Here is an 18,336-nt window from a genome sequence, read left to right as displayed (position 1 = left end):
GAAGGATGGGAGTTGTACTGGTGAAATACTCCTTGCTCAGCCGCAATACGTTCGGCTCCCATCCCAGCTTCGGCTCCGCGGGGCTGCCTCAGGCCGCAGACGCCCCACCCCCTGCCACCTCCGTGCGTCCCATTGGCCAGACCCTGAACCCGCCTCGGCTCCTGACTGGAAGCTGCTCCTGTCTGTCTGCGCGGTGGGGACATTTCCGCATTGAAGGGGTTGCTCCAAATGGGGGGGGGAGGGGAGGTGTTTAGGAGAAAGTGGGGGCTTTGGATGTCGGAATCCCGCAGCTAGGTGGACGGAGGGGGTCAGGAGCCGGGCTGTGACCACTGGCGAGGGGCTCGAGGTGTGCATTTGTGAGGGGAGAGAGGGAGAGAGAAGGGTGCCTCAGAGGTGACATTCTCTCAGCCTGCGAGTCTTCTTCCAGGGGCGCCACAAACGCCCCCAGTTTCCCAGCTGCTAAAGGAAGAAGAGGAAGGTGGGTCTCGGTGGCGGTTTGGGGAGGGGCCGGGGCGGGCTTCCCTCCACTCTAAGGGCGAGTGTGCTGCCCTTTCTGAGGCTTGTGGAGCCCGTCTACTCAACCTGCACTTTGGCCCCGGAGGCCGAATTTGGGGTTCGGCCAAGAGAAACTAGAACGTGTGAGGGCTGGGACTGAGTGCTGTCCCTCGGATTCGGGGCGGCACCCGGGTTCTCCCCTCGCGCGGGGCCCCCTAGTGTCCGCCGCGGGGGAGGGGCTCTAGCTTTCGGCCCCTCCTGGGGAAAGCCGCGCCGCTCGCAGCCGAGAGGCTGGCGTCTGGAGGCCCCGGCCCGCTTCCAGACGGCACTCGGAATTCTCAGCGCCTCCTAGTCCCGGGATGTTTCCGCGCGGGTAGAAAGGACTGCATCGCCCCCCTTGGCAGGCCTCCCCCTCCTCCCGATCCCTGCTGGGGCGGGGACCGCTGTTGGCCCGAGTTACCCCGGGAACCGTCCTGAGGCCGGAAGGCAGCAAGGGGAGGGGATGTAGGGGTGCGGCCCGCCTGTGCCTGTGGCCGTCCAGCCCCCGAGGGCGTGGGGACCCGGGGGCGGTGAAGCCGCTCTAGATCCGCCTCTTTCATTGATGAAATTTAAGTTCGTGTGATTTTACCTTTTCCGGGAGCCTCCAGCTGGCCCTCATTTGTGTCAGGGGTGCAGTGTAGGCTGGAGTTCCAAGCAGACTCAGTCGCACCAAGTTTCTGTCTTTTCAAAGTGGGGAAGGGGGTTAAGTTTTATGGGTTTTTTTTTGGAGGCAGTTTTAGTGTTTTGAGTAAATACTCTCCTAAGTGGTCAAACATAGGAAGAGAAGAATTCGTCATTTGTTAAAGCAGGAGTGGAAGAAAGACCTCTATAGCGTTGACTCCTCTAGACATTTAAATATATTTATATTTGTAAGTCAGAGTATTTTAATAAATCCCTAAAATGTCGAGATTTGTACAAGGTAAGACACGCTTCTTCTTATCTCCTGGGTTGCTCTAGCAGTACCGAACTTGGGGACCGGCAGTGGAGAGGTTGGTGGGTGGTTTGGAAGTGGAAATGTTTTTTTGAGATACTATTTGCTAAACCCTTTTCTTTAAATTGACATTTGAGCTGTCTTGAGCTACTGAGTTGGCGTTTTAGATAACGTATCATTTATACCCTTGTACTCTGCTGCATTTAGTTCTCCCTCCCTGAAATCAGGTTAGTAGCACCCTGGCTCCTCGGGATAGTGGCTGTAAATGATGATAATACAGGATTTTGGCTGCCGATTGATCCCTGTTCTCTTTTCGTGATCGAAATCGAGGTAACTCTGGGTGCGGACGGGAAGGGGAACTGAGAGGGTTGAGGAAAGGCAGGTGGGTTTAGCCAGGAAGGTTGGGGAAGCTTTAGTGTTCTCAGCTTCTCCGTTTGTGTGTACGTGGTCTGAGTCTCAGATTCATTTATTGCGAAACAGGGAGTAGCTCGTAGAAGCTGGAGGTCATTTCAGTGGAAGAAATGACTTTGCTGCATTGCTGTTTGTTTTTTTTTTTTCTTTGAAATCTGTAAAAATTATTACGGTTTCTCTGAAATTAGCAAATTGCGAAATTCTGCATGTGTGTTTGAAAAAGGTTTAAAGAATGCCTCTCAACTGAATTAAGCAGTAATGTTGTGTGTGTGTGTACACTTTGAAATTGGTGCTACCTTAAACCTCTGTCATCAGTTTGTAGCATGGGATTTGCCTTCTCTGTATTCAAGGAAACCCTTTTTTTGAGGACCCAAGAGTGTGAAAGCTTCAGCCATCTTGCTGAAAACACAGCTAGTAAAGTTCACAACCACTAAATGTGGCTCTCAATAAATGAAGATGTACTTTTAAAAAATTGTGTCAATAATGGCCATCATTTGGCCCTGGGCATAAAAATGTCCTAGTAGGTTTTACATCACTTTATTAACTCTTGAGTTTTGTATAATAAGAGACTTTGACTGCCTGCATTATTTTGAAAACAGATGGGATTCTTATCTGCCTTTAGCACTAAGCTCAGAAATGTCACTTGTCATTAAACTTCTAAATTCATATTATGCTTTATATGTAATGAAAGATGCTTCTTCTGTTCAGACTGAATAAATGTCTTAGTCAAGAATAGAAGGCAATGGCAAGCCACTCCAGTACTCTTGCCTAGAAAATCCCATGGATGGAGGAGCCTGGTAGGCTGCAGTCCGTGGGGTCGCTATGGGTCGGACACGACTGAGCGACTTCACTTTCACTTTTTACTTTCACACATTGGAGAAGGAAATGGCAACCCACTCCAGTGTTCTTGCCTGGAGAATCCCAGGGACGGGGGAGCCGGGTGGGCTTCCGTCTATGGGGTCACACAGAGTCGGACACGACTGAAGTGACTTAGCAGCAGCAGCAAGAATAGAAAGTAGAGGTAACTGTCAGAACTTTGCTTGTTTTTGTAATGATAACATTTAATTACCAGAAAGCCAGTGTTGGAATAATATGCTAGAGAAAAGTGGACAAGTCACTTCTTTTTTAAAATTGAGGGTATTATTAAACTCCAGATGTTCCTTGTTGTTACGGTTTAGAGCAGCTTACAGAAGGGGTGCTGTGCATTGACTGGTGTCAAGTCTTTTGCTGTTAGTGGCTAACTGCTTTCAGGAGATATTAAGTGGCAATACCTGGGTATGTTGTTATTCCTTTCTCTTGTCATCCACTTTTTCTTTTTTAATAAACTTTATCTTGGGATACCTTTAGATTTGTAAAAAAGTCTCACATGCGTCAAAACTAAGAAATTATCACCAGTAATGTTACTATTAACTGAACTACAGACTTAGACTTTCCGTGATTCAATCCAACACTGCATTTACTTGCCATCCAACTTTGCTCTAAATGGTAGTTTTCATTTTTAAATTTGACAATTTTGCACAAAAAGATGACACACCTCTCCCCTCTGAAAAAAAATTTAACATGATTTTGCTCCTCTTTATCATTGTTTAAATTTGTACTTCAAGTGTAAATTCTCTGTGTATTAACTCCGTTGCTGTGATAAGTGATAAACTTTATTGGCACATAAATCCTTGTCTCCACATATCAGTTTTTTAAGTAAAAGGGTTGGGATTTTTGTTTTTGAATTTTTTGGTAGTAGATGAAATTGATCTTTGCTCTAGTACTTATTGATATTTCAGCTTGTACCACTTCATAAAGGACAAATATTAGGCCCCCTAAGCTGTTTTCATATGTTGTCTCATTTAAGCTTCACAAGAACCCTGAGAGGTAGTATATTTACAGGTGATGAAATTTAAGTATCTTATCCAAAGTTCACAGCTAGTAAGCACTGAAATTCGTATATAAATGTGTCTAAACCTTTGTCCATTCCAGTACCTTTTGTTGCCTCCTAAGCTAAAAACTTATCAGGAACAATGGCTCCTTTCTCCGGCTAGACTGTTAGTTCCCTGTGGGCAAAGATAATATTATATCCCTGGGGGAAATACAGTGTCTTGAAGTGGTGGATGCTCTGAAAGAACCTATCACAGATGACGGATAAGAAACGCAGCACTTTTCATGTACTTTTTTAGTAGTTTAGCCACATAATTGCTGAGAAAGGTAAAAGGGATGGACCTAGGTTTGAATCCTGTTACTGATAGGTGATCATAGACACATAACTTTTCTGAATCTTCATTTCTATTAATACTTATATAAACATTGGGTATTAACAGTTATGCCATAAGGTTTTGAGAAGCTGAAATGAGACGAATTATGTGAGTGCATTTTGATGGGCAGTAAACTTTCCTTTCCTTTCTTAAAACGATGATGACTTTTTGGATAGCACTGCCACCGTAAATATAACCACATGTCATCAACAGAAGCAGAACAAGTCACCTGTGACAGTTCTTTATTTTCCTATTCCAGTTTTGGTGTTCAGGCCTCCAGCAACTTGGTGATACATTTATTTTTAAAGTATGAAGTTGGAGGGGAAAGCTTGAACAGTGATGTGAATACATAACTGGTGACAGTTTTTGTTTCAGTCCAGTCAACAACAAAATTTTGAACTCTTCTAATATGCTATATTGGGATTTCTCTTGTATCCCTTATGATGGGCACAGATCTGGGTATTATACCTGTGTGTTGTGTGCACGTATGTTTAAATGTCCTGAAATCTGGGGTTGCTACAGTTGGCTTGAATCTCTTGTCTCAAATCTAGGCATTGTGCATTATAAGAATGCTAAGTATCTCCATTCTTAAGCACTTTGACTGTAAGTTCTTAGGTAGAAATGTTTAACTAATAAAAATATTTAACGTCAGTAGGTAGGAGAATTCTCAGTATATGTAATACTCAGCCAAAAGAAGATTTAACTTATTTTGGGCATCTCTCAAGTCTGTGTTCCTCAGGCTCTTAAGATTCCTTCTCATAGGAGGATTGTTTATTGGATCTCTGGCTTAATTCCCTAGTTGGTGTATTCTGCACTCAACCTTCTGTCTGCCTGTAAAATTACATCTCCATTTGCTAGTTTTCTCTATCCCAGGGGTTGTTGCAGTATCCTCAGTTATTCTAAATAAATGTGACTACTATTTGATTGCTGCTGCTGCTCAGTCGCTTCAGTCATGTCCAACTCTGTGCGACCCCATAGACGGCAGCCCACCAAGCTCCCCCGTTCCTGGGATTCTCCAGGCAAAAACACTGGAGTGGGTTGCCATTTCCTTCTCCAGTTCATGAAAGTGAAAAGACTATTTGATTGAGTACTAAATAAATGTATCTACTACTTGTCATTGTTGGAGGTGACACCTCCTCCTGTGACCTGCTGGTTCATCAGCAGCTAGGACTTTTGCCAGGTATGTCAATGGGTGTCATTTGGAATTTGGCTTCCCAAAAGATCTGAGAGCTACGGGGCAATCTCAATACATGATTTGAAACTTATAAATGGTGCTGGGTCTGTTGTCATCTAGCCAACTGAGGCTGTGTTATGTACTTATGCTGTAATTTAGGGGAACTTTGAAACATTTCTTTTTCTCTTTCTTTTTAATTAAAAAAATTTTTTTTGGCTATGCCACATGCAGGTCATAGTTCCCCAAGCAGGGATCAAACCTATGCTCCTGGAGTGGAAGCGCAGAGCCTTAACCACTGGGCCACCAGGAAAGTCCCTCAGTTCAGTTCAGTTCAGTTGCTCAGTCGTGTCCGATTCTCAGCGACCCCATGAACCACAGCACGCCAGGCCTCCCTGTCCATCACCAACTCCCAGAGTCCACTCAAACTCATGTCCATCGAGTTGGTGATGCCATCCAGCCATCTCATTCTCTGTCGTCCCCATCTCCTCCTACCCCCAATAACTCCCAGCATCAGAGTCTTTTCCAGTGAGTCAACTCGTCGCATGAGGTGGCCAAAGTATTGGAGTTTCAGCTTTAGCATCAGTCCTTCCAATGAACACTCAGGATTGATCTCCTCTAGAATGGACTGGTTGGATCTCCTTGCAGTCCAAGGGACTCTCAAGAGTCTTCTCCAGCACCACAGTTCAAAAGCATCAATTCTTCGGCGATCAGCTTTCTTCACAGTCCAACTCTCACATCCATACATGACCATATGGGAAAAACCATAGCCTTGACTAGACGGACCTTGGTTGGCAAAGTAATGTCTCTGCTTTTTAATATGCTATCTAGGCTGGTCATAACTTTCCTTCCAAGGAGTAAGCGTCTTTTAATTTTATGGCTGCAATCAGCATCTGCGGTGATTTTGGAGCCCCAAGAAATAAAAGTCTGACACTGTTTCCACTGTTTACCCATCTATTTCCCATGAAGTGATGGGACCAGATGCCATGATCTTCGTTTTCTGAATGTTGAGCTTCACCCTAGAGGAACTTAAAAAAAAACACAAACTTAATTTATCTGAATTATATAAAAATGTCCCTTAATATTCTTAAAATGAAGTCCTTCCATTTCAGGGAAAGCCATTTGAGTGCCTCTGTGTCACTTAAAAAATATTTGAGGCCTGTCAACTTTTCCATTTGTTGGAATTCTCTTTTCGTGTCTTTAGTTTGGTGATTCTTGTTTGGTCGATGGCAGCTAGCCAGGGAAGATTAGTTGAACTAATTATAACAGGAGGGGTCTCAGATGAACATCAGGGTAAGAAGCATTCTGGGGCTTGGTTGTAGAGGTCAGATCTAGGCCTGGTTCTTCTCAAATCCTGAGATCAAATTTAGCTTGTCGCTGATTATTTATATGACTAGGATGTTTTCAGCCCAGGGAGGTTGTGGCATGGATTTGAGGCAAGACTAGAGGTGGCAAAGCAATGATTAAGGCACACTTCTCATTTTTTAAAAAGATGTAGCTTAGCATTCATTATGTTGCTTGAGAAAGAGAGGGATTTAGTTAAATTCATAGTCACAGTTATACATGAAATTAAAAGAAATTCAAAGAGTTATACTGATGAACACTCTTTGTTTTCTAATGTGGATCTTGGTCAGATGATCTTTGTTCCAGTAAAATGGGTGATTTTGATAACTGGGTCTTTCTTCCAATAAAATGGATGACTTTCATTTATAAGAGTCTACCAGGTGGCTGAGTGGTAAAGAATCCACCTTCCAATTCAGGAGACACAAGTTTCATTCATGGGTCAGGAAGATCCTCTGGAGGGGGAAATGGCAACCCACTCTAATATTCTTGCCTCGAAGATCCCACGGACCGAGGAGCCTGGAGGGCTACAGTCCATAGGGTGGCAAGAGTCAGACACGACTGAGCTGAGCACTCATAAAGAAAAGAAATTGAACATTTGAGAAATAAGATATATTAACTGGTATACTTCTTGGAAGTGCCATTTTAGTATTCTGAAGATAAATTGAAGAATAACTTGAAAAGGAAATTACAATGTTAATTTTGTAATATTGAGGCTTCCCTGGTAGCTCAGTTGGTAAAGAATCTTCCTGCAATGTAGGATACCCCGGTTTGATTTCCTAGGGCTGGAAGATCCCTTGGAGAAGGGGCAGGCTTCTCACTCCAGTATTCTTGGGCTTCCCTCTCCAGTATTCTTGGGCTTCCCTGGTGGCCCAGTTACAAACTATTAATTTTGTAATATTATGTCACAGTTTTCTTGTAATATACTAATAGTTCATATTCACAGTTCATACTCACTTCCCATTCTCTCTGTATTTATTTTTCTTCATAGAAAATTCTAGTAACTTGTGAATTGTAATGACTTTGCTTAAAAGATACTTATTTGTTTGAGAAACATTAGTTGGGCTTGTAATAAAAATGTTCTGAGTCAAAGAAAAATAGACTGTAATTTTCCAGCTTCCACCAAGTTGAATTTGGTACTTTTTGTGGAAGTGCAGGTATTAGGAGTTCCCAAAATCGGATCTCTCCATTTCTGAAAAGTTAGTATAAGCAAGTATTTGAAAGTTTAACTCTGGATTATCTGTAAATGTGAATAATTAAGAGTCGACTGTATTAACCTTGTGTAAATCTTGAGAGTCCCTTGTACTGCAAGGAGATCCAACCAGTCTATTCTAAAGGAGATCAATCCTGGGTGTTCATTGGAAGGACTGATGCTAAAGCTGAAACTGCAATACTTTGGCCACCTCACGCGACGAGTTGACTCACTGGAAAAGACTCTGATGCTGGGAAAGGTTGGGGGCGGGAGGAGAAGGGGACGACAGAGAATGAGATGGCTGGATGGCATCACTGACTCTGTGGACATGAGTTTGAGTGAAGTCCGGGAGTTGGTGATGGACAGGGAGGCCTGGCGTGCTGTGATTCATGGGGTCGTGGAGAGTCGGACACAACTGAGCGACTGAACTGAACTGAACGTGATTCATCCTCATATCCAGAATTTATGCTGGTGGAGAAAATCCCGGTAATATTAGAATAAAATTGTGGGGGAGAGCCTCTGAAAATTTGGGATTTAATGAGTGTGGAAATGTGATTCACTTTCCATCCTTTTGATTGCTTGGGGTCTCTATAGAAGCTTAGCTTTCTAGACTACAGTTTCATTTCTGAACTATCATGTTTTGAACTTGGTGTAATGGTATTTGAATTTTGGACATCTTGGTCTTGGGTGATTTGATGGCTTATCCTAGGCACAGTGACTATTAATTGAAACCATATGTCTTAGATCTCTAAAATTCTACCACCAGGCATGCATCTTTCTATTAATAGCTTACTAAATTCTTTGCAAAGTTGGGTTGCTAAACTACTGAAAGAAAATTAAACTTTATGTGTTTTTTGGTTGGGTTTATGTGTGAAAAGGGGGATAATGCTCCATTTGAAATCTGTTTCCCAGTTCTCTCGAATGGTGATGGAGGTATCTCCTTTAGTTTGTTGCAGAGTAATTGTCTAGGACTCAGATTCTGCCTCTGCCAACAGTCCCATTGTTTTTCTCAGTCACTGCCGAATGAAATTGACTGTGTCACCAAAACCATTTTGACAATTAAGGATTGTTCTTGAGAGCCACGGAGAAATTGACTGTTGTCATCTTAGTTACTTATATAAACAACAAAATGTTTTGTTTTCCAAACCTTGCTAGATGCTTGTTAGTTTGTCTGTATAAATCAAGAGAGTTCCATGTTTCTCTGTGATTTTTTAACTTGTATCTTAAAAAAAAAAACAAAACAACTATTCGTTATATTCATGTACATATTCATTATGCTCAGTCTACTGTTTAATTGTTAGTCTTCAAATTGTAAAAAAATGCTATTCTAGGGGATACTCTGTTTAACAATGGTTCTACTTGCTCTTTGGCCACAAAGGTAATTGAAGTTTGTGTTTCTCTCTGGTTGTTGCCCTGGCAAAGGCTGATGTGATTTTCATTTATGTTATAACCCTACCTAGAATTTTAAAGCTTCCAAAGAGTACAGGAAAACAGAGTAACACAGTTATGCACTATGGGTTCATTTGTGGGTTCGTTTATGCCAATGGTAAAATGCTTAGTCCTGGTAATAAAATATTTATAGAGTACATAAAAGCTTTCTTCGATTTTTCATTGCCCAGAAAATAAACAATATAGAAGGAAAAGTTGAAGATCACTAGAGAATGTTTTTTCTGATGTGTAGTTTTTCATTTTTCACCTTATGCAGTAACCTCACTTAATAGAGATATTTTAATTTTTGCCAGTTTTCCTTCAGATTTGGTGGCATACAACCTGGAGGTGGCAAGCCACGTAAACAAATGCACTGTAACAGAGAAAGGGGAGAACTTCCTCCAGGAAGGAGAAGCAGGGCACCAGGCAGCAGGGTTGGGATTCCTGCTTGTCACTGCCACTGTATCCTTTGGTAAATCAGCATCTCTAGGGCCCTGTTTCATTTTCAAGGGAATCAGACTTATCTAGTTGAGCTATTTCAGATCCTAAAAGATGATGCTATGAAAGTGCTACACTCAATATGTCAGAAATTTGGAAAACTCAGTAGTGGCCACAGGACTGGAAAAGGTCAGTGTTCATTCCAATCCCTAAGAAAGGCAATGCCAAAGAATGCTCAAACTAGCACACAATTGCACTCATCTCACACGCTAGTAAAGTCATGCTCAAATTTCTCCAAGCCAGGCTTCAGCAATACGTGAACCATGAACTTCCAGATGTTCAAGCAGGTTTTAGAAAAGGCAGAGGAACCAGAGATCAGATTCCCAACATCTTTTGGCTCATCAAAAAAGTGAGAGAGTTCCAGAAAAACTTCTTTTTCTGCTTTATTGACTATGCCAAAGCCTTTGACTGTGTGGATCAAAATAAACTGTGGAAAATTCTGAAAGAGATGGGAATCCCAGACCACCTGACCTGCCTCTTGAGAAACCTGTATGCAGGTCAGGAAGCAACAGTTAGAACTGAACATGAAACAACAGACTGGTTCCAAATAGGAAAAGGCGTACGTCAAGGCTGTATATTATCATGCTGCTTATTTAACTTATATGCAGAGTACATCATGAGAAATGCTGGGCTGGAAGAAGCACAAGCTGGAATCAAGATTGCTGGGAGAAATATCAATAACCTCAGATATGCAGATGACATCACCCTTATGGCAGAAAGTGAGGAAGAACTAAAGATCCTCTTGATGAAAGTGAAAGAGGAGAGTGAAAAAGTTGGCTAAAAGCTCAGCATTCAGAAAATTAAGATCATGACATCCAGTCCTGTCACTTCATGGCAAATGGATGGAGAAACAGTGGAAACAGTGGCTGACTTTATTTTGGGGGGCTCCAAAATCACTGCAAATGGTGATTGCAGCCATGAAATTAAATGACACTTACTCTTTGGAAGGAGTGTTATGACCAACTTAGACAGCATATTAAAAAGCAGAGACATTACTTTGTCAACATCTATTCAAGGCTGTGGTTTTTCCAGTAGTCATGTATGGATGTGAGAGTTGGACTATAAAGAAAGCTGAGTGCCGAAGAATTGATGCTTTTGAACTGTGGTGCTGGAGAAGATTCTTGAGAATCCCTTGGACTGCAAGGAGATCCAACCAGTCCATCCTAAAGGAAATCAGTCCTGAGTGTTCATTGGAAGGACTGAAGCTGAAACTCCCAATACTTTGGCCACCTGATGTGAAGAGCTGACTCATTTGAACAGACCCTGATTCTGGGAAAGATTGAGGGCAGGAGGAGAAGGGGATGACAGAGGATGAGATGGCTGGATGGCATCACCGACTCAGTGGACATGAGTTTGGGTAAACTCCGGAGTTGGTGATGGACAGGGAGGCCTGGCGTGCTGTATTTCTTGGGGTTGCAAAGAGTTGGACACGACTGAGCAACTGAACTGAACTGACCTTAAAGACTTTCCAAGGTTAAAATTTTTATATAAATGTACATATATCAAATTATAGGGCAAGCCTATCAAATCATTTTTTAGTCCTTTTTGGTGGTTTTATACTGTATCCCTTTACTGTCCTCTCAACATATGGGTATGATAGGCCCCTTCAGTTCAGTTCAGTTCAGTTCAGTTCAGTCGCTCAGTCGTGTCCGACTCTCCGCGACCCCATGAATCACAGCACGCCAGGCCTCCCTGTCCATCACCAACTCCCGGAGTACACTCAAACTCATGTCCACAGAGTCGGTGATGCCATCCAGCCATCTCATTCTCCGTCGTCCCCTTCTCCCACCCCCAACCTTTCCTAACATCAGAGTCTTTTCCAGTGAGTCAACTCGTCACATGAGGTGGCCAAAGTATTGCAGTTTCAGCTTTAGCATCAGTCCCTCCAATGAACATCCAGGATTGATCTCCTTTAGAATGGACTGGTTGGATCTCCTTGCAGTATAAGGGACTCTCAAGAGTCTTCTCCAACACCACAGTTCAAAAGCATCGATTCTTCGGCGATCAGCTTTCTTCACAGTCCAACTCTCACATCCATACATGACCATGGGAAAAACCATTGCCTTGACTAGACGGACCTTGGTTGGCAAAGTAATGTCTCTGCTTTTTAATATACTATCAAGGTTGGTCATCACTTTCCTTCCAAGGAGCAAGCGTCTTTTAATTTCATGGCTGCAATCAGCATCTGCAGTGATTTTGGAGCCCAAAAAAATAAAGTCTGACACTGTTTCCACTGTTTTTCCATCTATTTCCCATGAAGTGATGGGACCAGATGCCATGATCTTTGTTTTCTGAATGTTGAGCTTCAAGCCAACCTTTTCACTCTCCTCTTTCACTTTCATCAAGAGGCTTTTGAGTTCCTCTTCACTTTCTGCCATAAGGGTAGTGTCATCTGCATATCTGAGGTTATTGATATTTCTCCCAGCAATCTTGATTCCAGCTTGTGCTTCTTCCAGCCCAGCTTTCCTCATGATGTACTCTGCATATAAGTTAAATAAGCAAGGTGACAATATACAGCCTTGACGTACACCTTTTCCTATTTGGAACCAGTCAGTTGTTCCATGTCCGGTTCTAACTGTTGCTTCCTGACCTGCATACAGGTTTCTCAAGAGGCAGGTTAGGTGGTCTGGGATTCCCATCTCTTTCAGAATGTTCCACAGTTTATTGTGATCCACACAGTCAAAGGCTTTGGCATAGTCAATGAAGCAGAAATAGATGTTTTTCTGGAACTCTCTTGCTTTCTCCATGATCCAGCGGATGTTGGCAATTTGATCTCTGGTGCCTCTGCCTTTTCTAAAACCTGCTTGAACATCTGGGAGTTCACGGTTTACATACTGCTGAAGCCTGGCTTGGAGAATTTTGAGCATGACGTTACTAGCGTGTGAGATGAGTGCAATTGTGCGGTAGTTTGAGCATTCTTTGGCATTGCCTTTCTTTGGGATTGGAATGAAGACTGACCTCTTCCAGTCCTGTGGCCACTGCTGAGTTTTCCAAATCTGCTGGCATATTACCATCCATAAAACTTGATGCCAAGTGATGTTATTTTTTTTTTCCTTTTTTTTTATTTTTTTATTTTTATTTTTTTTATTTCTAAAAAAGAATTTTATTAAAAAAGCACAAATGCAAAGAAATGAACAGAGGAAAATTTATGCGTCGAACCTGGACTGGTCACTTATGATAATATACATGCTACAATTCCATTCTCTCCAATCATTCCACCTTCACCCTCTCCCACAGAGTCCCAAAGACTGTTCTAAATGCCTATGTCTCTTTTGCAGTCTCTTATACAGGGTTCAGGTTACCATTTTTCTAAATTCCATATATATGCGTTAATATACGGTATTGATGTTCTTCTTTCTGGCTTACTTCACTCTGTATAATTGGCTCCAATTTCATCCACCTCATTAAAACGGATTCAAATGCATTCTTTTTGATGGCTGAGAAATACTCCATTGTGTATATGTACCAAAGCTTTCTTATCCATTCATCTGCAGATGGACATCTAGGTTGCTTCCATGTCCTGGCTATTATAAACAGTGCTGCAATGAACATTGGAGTACATGTGTCTCTTTCAATTCTGGTTTCCTTGGTGTATATGCCCAGGAGTGCGATCGCTGGATCATATGGCAGTTCTATTTCCAGTTTTCTGAGGAATCTCCACACTGTTCTCCATAGTGGCTGTACTAGTTTGCATTCCCACCAACAGTGTAAGAGGGTTCCCAAATTATACAAGCAGCTCCTGCAGCTTAATTCCAGAAAACTAAGGGACCCAATCAAAAAATGGGCCAAAGAACTAAACAGACATTTCTCCAAAGAAGACATAAAGATGGCTAATAAACACATGAAAAAATGCTCAACATCCCTCATCATCAGAGAAATGCAAATCAAAACCACAATGAGATACCATTTCACACCAGTCAGAATGGCTGCTATCCAAAAGTCTACATGCAATAAGTGCTGGAGAGGGTGTGGAGAGAAGGGAACCCAAGTGATGTTATTTAACTAGTTGGGATATCTCTCCTGAATGTTCTGTTTTCCAGAAATGATATATCTGGGTTTTTCTTTTGATTTTTAGTTTCTATGTGGTGTTTTTTTTTTTTTTTTTTTTATAGCTTTAAGAATTACCGTCTTGTATGAGAGCAAGGTTAAGTGTAATTATTAATGAGAAATCTGGTTTATGTATAAATTCTAACAGTTAAAAAGTTTTAAGCAAGCAAGGCATGATTAACAAAAATCTTGAAAATCAAGTAGCTCTGCATATCTGGTGCTAGAGCAGTTCTCAAAAGCCTGGTTGGTACCTTTTAATTTTTGTTAAAACTCATTTATAGCATTCATATGGCTTTTATCTATGCAAGTGTTAGGATATACATAGCTGAGTCATTTACAAATCTTTGCAAATGTAAACAATCATAGTTTATAATATAAAGTAATACTAAAAGATTAAAATCTAAAATACAATACTTTTAATACTAAAAGATCACATAAAATTGTATAAAACAACTAATTGATTTTTCTTTGTGATTGAATGACATGGACTTTATTTTTCTGTATTTTTCCTGAATTAAGCTAAACTAAAATATATACATTACCCACTTTTGTTTAATCTCTAAAGTTAGTGAAAACATTACAGTGACATTTATACACAATAATAACGAAAAAAAATTTAACGATCATTTTGTCTAGGCCTACAAGTTTGACATTTCTTTGACCACATCCTTGAAACTGCCTGATAAATCAGCCTCTACTTGAGAAACCTTAGGGACTTCAAGTACTCAAGACACTGTCCCTACTTTTCTTAGCCTTTCTTCTCCATGACTGGAAATCATGGCTCTTGAATACTGTCTCTTTGACCTTACCAGGTACTACCTCTGCTGGACTGGGCCCTAACATCTTTAAACCCAGACATAGTTGTATCATAATAGACTCTGACTCATTGATTTAATAAACATTACTTGAGAATCTGCTATGTTTCTAGCTCTGTTTTAAGAATACATTGGGATTACAGAGGTGAACAAAATACATATGATATATTCTTCGATATTACTGGGTAAGATATACATTGAATAAATCTAGAAAATATGATATCATAAAGGGGAGGTTCAAGGATCTACCACGTGAAAACATGATGGGCAACTGTGCTTCGTTTAGAAAGATTTCTAGGACGAGTTTACATTTCAACTAAACACTGACAAATGATATATTATTGGCTATTCAAACCACTACAGTGCTACAGACAGGCTTCTCAGCAAAGAATTAATTTTGGTGGTTTTTGATATATGTCTGATACAGTATAGATTAAAACCTCCACATAGCAGAGTTAGGGTAGAAAGGGGGACCTCTTTGAATGTTCAGAATCTACTTACTACCTAGAACTCTAGGAGTGCCACCCCCGACAATAGCAGATGCTATTCAGGTCACACAGAGTTTAAGCTTTGGGGGGCTGAGAGATCAGAGAGGTTTCCCAGTTGTTGGGATGATTCTTATGATTTTGGAATTCACAACTGGGCCTTTAATTTCTATTTTTTCCTCCTCATTTCTGCCCACCCTTCTCTAAAAGCGTTGAATGACACTTGAGATATGTGTTTTGGAACAGTCTTACAGTAGTTAGGATGGTTTTAATTTTATACAGCAGAAAAATACCGACTCAGTTGGCTTTTAAAAAAAATGAGAGACTTGAAGTGGGATGTCCAGAGTTGTTTAATTCAGTACAAAGACACCACCAGTCTTTTCTTTCTTCTGTCCTTTTAGGTATGTTTGCCTCATTCTTGGGTCAGCTTTCTTCAGTCACTAAATATCAGAAGAAACCCAAGGTGAGGGGTAGACACATACTCATTTTTCTCAGGTTTCTGTTCTTTCAGTGAGGAATGCATTTATCCAAAGTCCTTTGGCAAACTATATCTTTGAGGCTCACTGGCCAGAATCATTTTATGTTTCACATTTAAACCAATCCTTGGGAAGGCTTTCAACCAGTCTGGGCCTAGTGCCATCATTGAAGGCCTTGAAACAGAGAATAGATGACCAGAGTAGCTTTGGGGTAGGAAGACCATTGACGTGCATGGCTGCTACAAACATGTTCAGATAATTGGAGTATAATCTATATCAGAGCTACTCAAGGCAATAGTAGCAGCATTCAGTTATTAGAAATGCAAGTTCTCCTCACACTAGACCCAGAATCAGAATCTCTGGGAACTTGCCCAGAAATCTATGTTTTAATAAGCCCTCCAGGTGATCTGTATGCATGTTAAGGTTTTAAAAGTACTATTGAAACAGGAACTTGGAACCTTTAGGCTTTCTTCTTGAGCGCTTTCATTAGCTTTGGCTACTCAAAAAAAGTACTTCAGCTTGGCTTTTTAAGATGTGCCTGGCTCGGGAATTTGTGTTTCTTTTCCATCAAGTGAAAATCCCACCAAATGGAGAAGAGAAGTGATATAATTAGAGTTGCAGTTTTAGGGGAACAAATCCATTCTGCTTGGTATCACCAGATTAGAGTGACAGATGGGTTGACTAGTTAGCAAACTATTGTCATCATTACCAGGAGAGTGAAATTAAGGTCACAGCAGTAGGAATTAAAAGCAATGAATGGAATGGTAGCGATTCAGTTAAGTTTGGTATTGGATTTGGATGTACCATGAAGAAAAAGGAATGACGAGCCAACTGTGACTGAGGTTTCTAGGTCACCTACCAGTGACCAGCAGAATGTCAATGCCATGGAAGGCCAGGGCAGGGAGATAAATTTAGTTTAGATGATGAGTTTGGTTGAGTTTGAGGTCCCCAACTGGGTGTCCAGGTGCAAAAGGTCTAGAAGGTGGTAGGGAATGTTAACCTGGAGCTCAGGCAAAAAGATCAGGATGAGAGGCATGTATTTGGGAGTTATCAGTAAGGAAATCAATAAGGGAACAAATGAGGGGGGGGAATAGTCTGGGAACAGAATCTTTAGAAACCCAGAGAGTAGGAGAAGAAAGGAGGAGCCAGTTATGGAAATTGAAGCATGGTTATAATAAGAGATAGGAGATGATGTAGGATAATACTGGGTAGCTGAATCCACCGAAGAAAAGTTTTTTTAGGAGGAATATTCACAAACAGCTGAGTTTAAAGGACTGCAGTAAGAGCCCAGGAGAGGCTGGTTAGCTTTAATAGGTCATAAATCTAGTCAGCATATATCCTCAGCTTTGTGCATGCATGCTAAGTCCCTTCAGTCGTGTCTGACTCTGTACAACCCCATGGACTGTAGCCTGCCAGGGTCCTCTGCCCATGGGATTTTCCAGGCACGAATACTGGAGTGGGTTGCCATGCCCTCCTCCAGGGGATCTTCCCAACCCAGAGATCAAACCCGTGTCTCTTGGGTCTAAACTGTATTGTCAGGTGGGTTCTTTAATACTAGTGCCACGTAGGAAGCCCATCCTCAGCTTTAGTCATGCTTATTTCTGGTTGCCACTGCATTCTTTGAGTTTCATGCTTATTTGGATCTCAGGTCATTTCCTGGTTTAAGTGAACTCGCCAGTTCTATGGCTTTGGGTACCTCTCCTTGTGCATTTTCAAGGAAGGTTAGGACTAATTAGATCAGAGTGAGAGGAGGTGGCCTGGGAGGGAGGGTTCCTCACCTTCCTTGCTCTTGGTGTTCTCTCTGGCCTGCTCCTTGTGAAGCTAGCTTTCTGCTTTGAAATGTGAAGTTGTTTTGTCTGTGTCAGTATCAGAATGTCAGGGGAAGGGTATTACGTATACTTCTTAGTTGCTGAAATGGATAAAATGAAATAACAGAATTAAGAAACAAAAACAATCATTTGTTTGATTGAAGATCTCATACTTATTAGTTCTGTTGCTTTCCTCCTCCCATTTTCCTCCCTTCCCTGCTTTTTTGGCACCACTTGAATAGGGAAAAGTCCATGATGTTGAAATCTTAGTACTCATGAACAAGGAGAAGTTAGGAAGTTTAGGTAGGGGAAAGGTGTCTAAAAAGCTACTGCCTGTTCTATCCTCAGTTGGCTAAATTGTCATTAAGTCAACTAAGACAATACTTGTAAACCCAGTTTGATGTGAGCTTTCTGTAATAAGACATTCTGATAGAAATGCTTTTGAAGAAGAATGTTACTTAGGGATTTTGTGCCAAAGATTAGAGAGAGCCAGAGTAGTTGGAAGAAATGAGCAGGATATTTCTACCTCACTGTGGTGGAATTGGGCTCAGAATAAACTGACTTTGTTTCCAGCATTAGCCTGCTCTGTGACCTTGGGTAGGTCATTTAACTTATCAACCTCAGTTTCCTCATTTGTAAAATGTTGAGGGTAGATTCAATGCTCTCTCTCATTTCTAAAAATGTCTTGATTTTATGAGTAAGGTAATGAAGTGTTTTGTCCCTAAAATGTTCTCTATCTAAAGTGGAGGGGGATCAATTCTCTATTGTTAGTAAGTGAGGAGGGACAAAACATCTTAGGAGGTTCTAGTTTGTATTAGTCAGTGGATTCTTTAATTGACCTTCCATTAGAAACACAGCTGACATTTCCAGAAGTGTAACTTGAGAATGTTAGGTCCAAGAAAGCTTCTAAGTTCTATACTTCCTTTCCTACCAGAAACTCCAAATCTTTCTTAAAG

General features: G+C 41.4%; 1 protein-coding gene across 3 annotated transcripts in view; it reads left to right on the top strand.

Moving 5' to 3' along the window:
• The first annotated feature begins 256 nt into the window (after positions 1 to 256).
• The window catches only part of UGP2 (UDP-glucose pyrophosphorylase 2), a 62,007-nt gene continuing 43,927 nt past the window's right edge, over positions 257 to 18,336 (top strand). Inside the window, exon 1 of one of the 3 annotated variants that reach the window (XM_055401032.2) lies at positions 257 to 478. Coding sequence is in view for 1 of the 3 variants with exons in the window: in XM_055401031.2 (XP_055257006.1) it covers positions 1,435 to 1,453 (19 nt within the window). In the remaining 2 variants the exon portion in view is untranslated. Of the gene's footprint in view, positions 479 to 839; positions 1,454 to 1,639; positions 1,796 to 18,336 lie in introns of those variants that run through there. The other 2 variants (XM_055401031.2, XM_055401033.2) reach the window with 2 other exon arrangements.

This window comes from Moschus berezovskii, chromosome 11 (assembly GCF_049115385.1).
Source record: "Moschus berezovskii isolate FMDL1 chromosome 11, NW_MosBer_1.0, whole genome shotgun sequence".
Taxonomy (NCBI): domain Eukaryota; kingdom Metazoa; phylum Chordata; class Mammalia; order Artiodactyla; family Moschidae; genus Moschus; species Moschus berezovskii.
The sequence above is the reverse complement of the archived record's forward strand: the minus strand, read 5'-3'. Positions and strand labels throughout refer to the sequence as shown.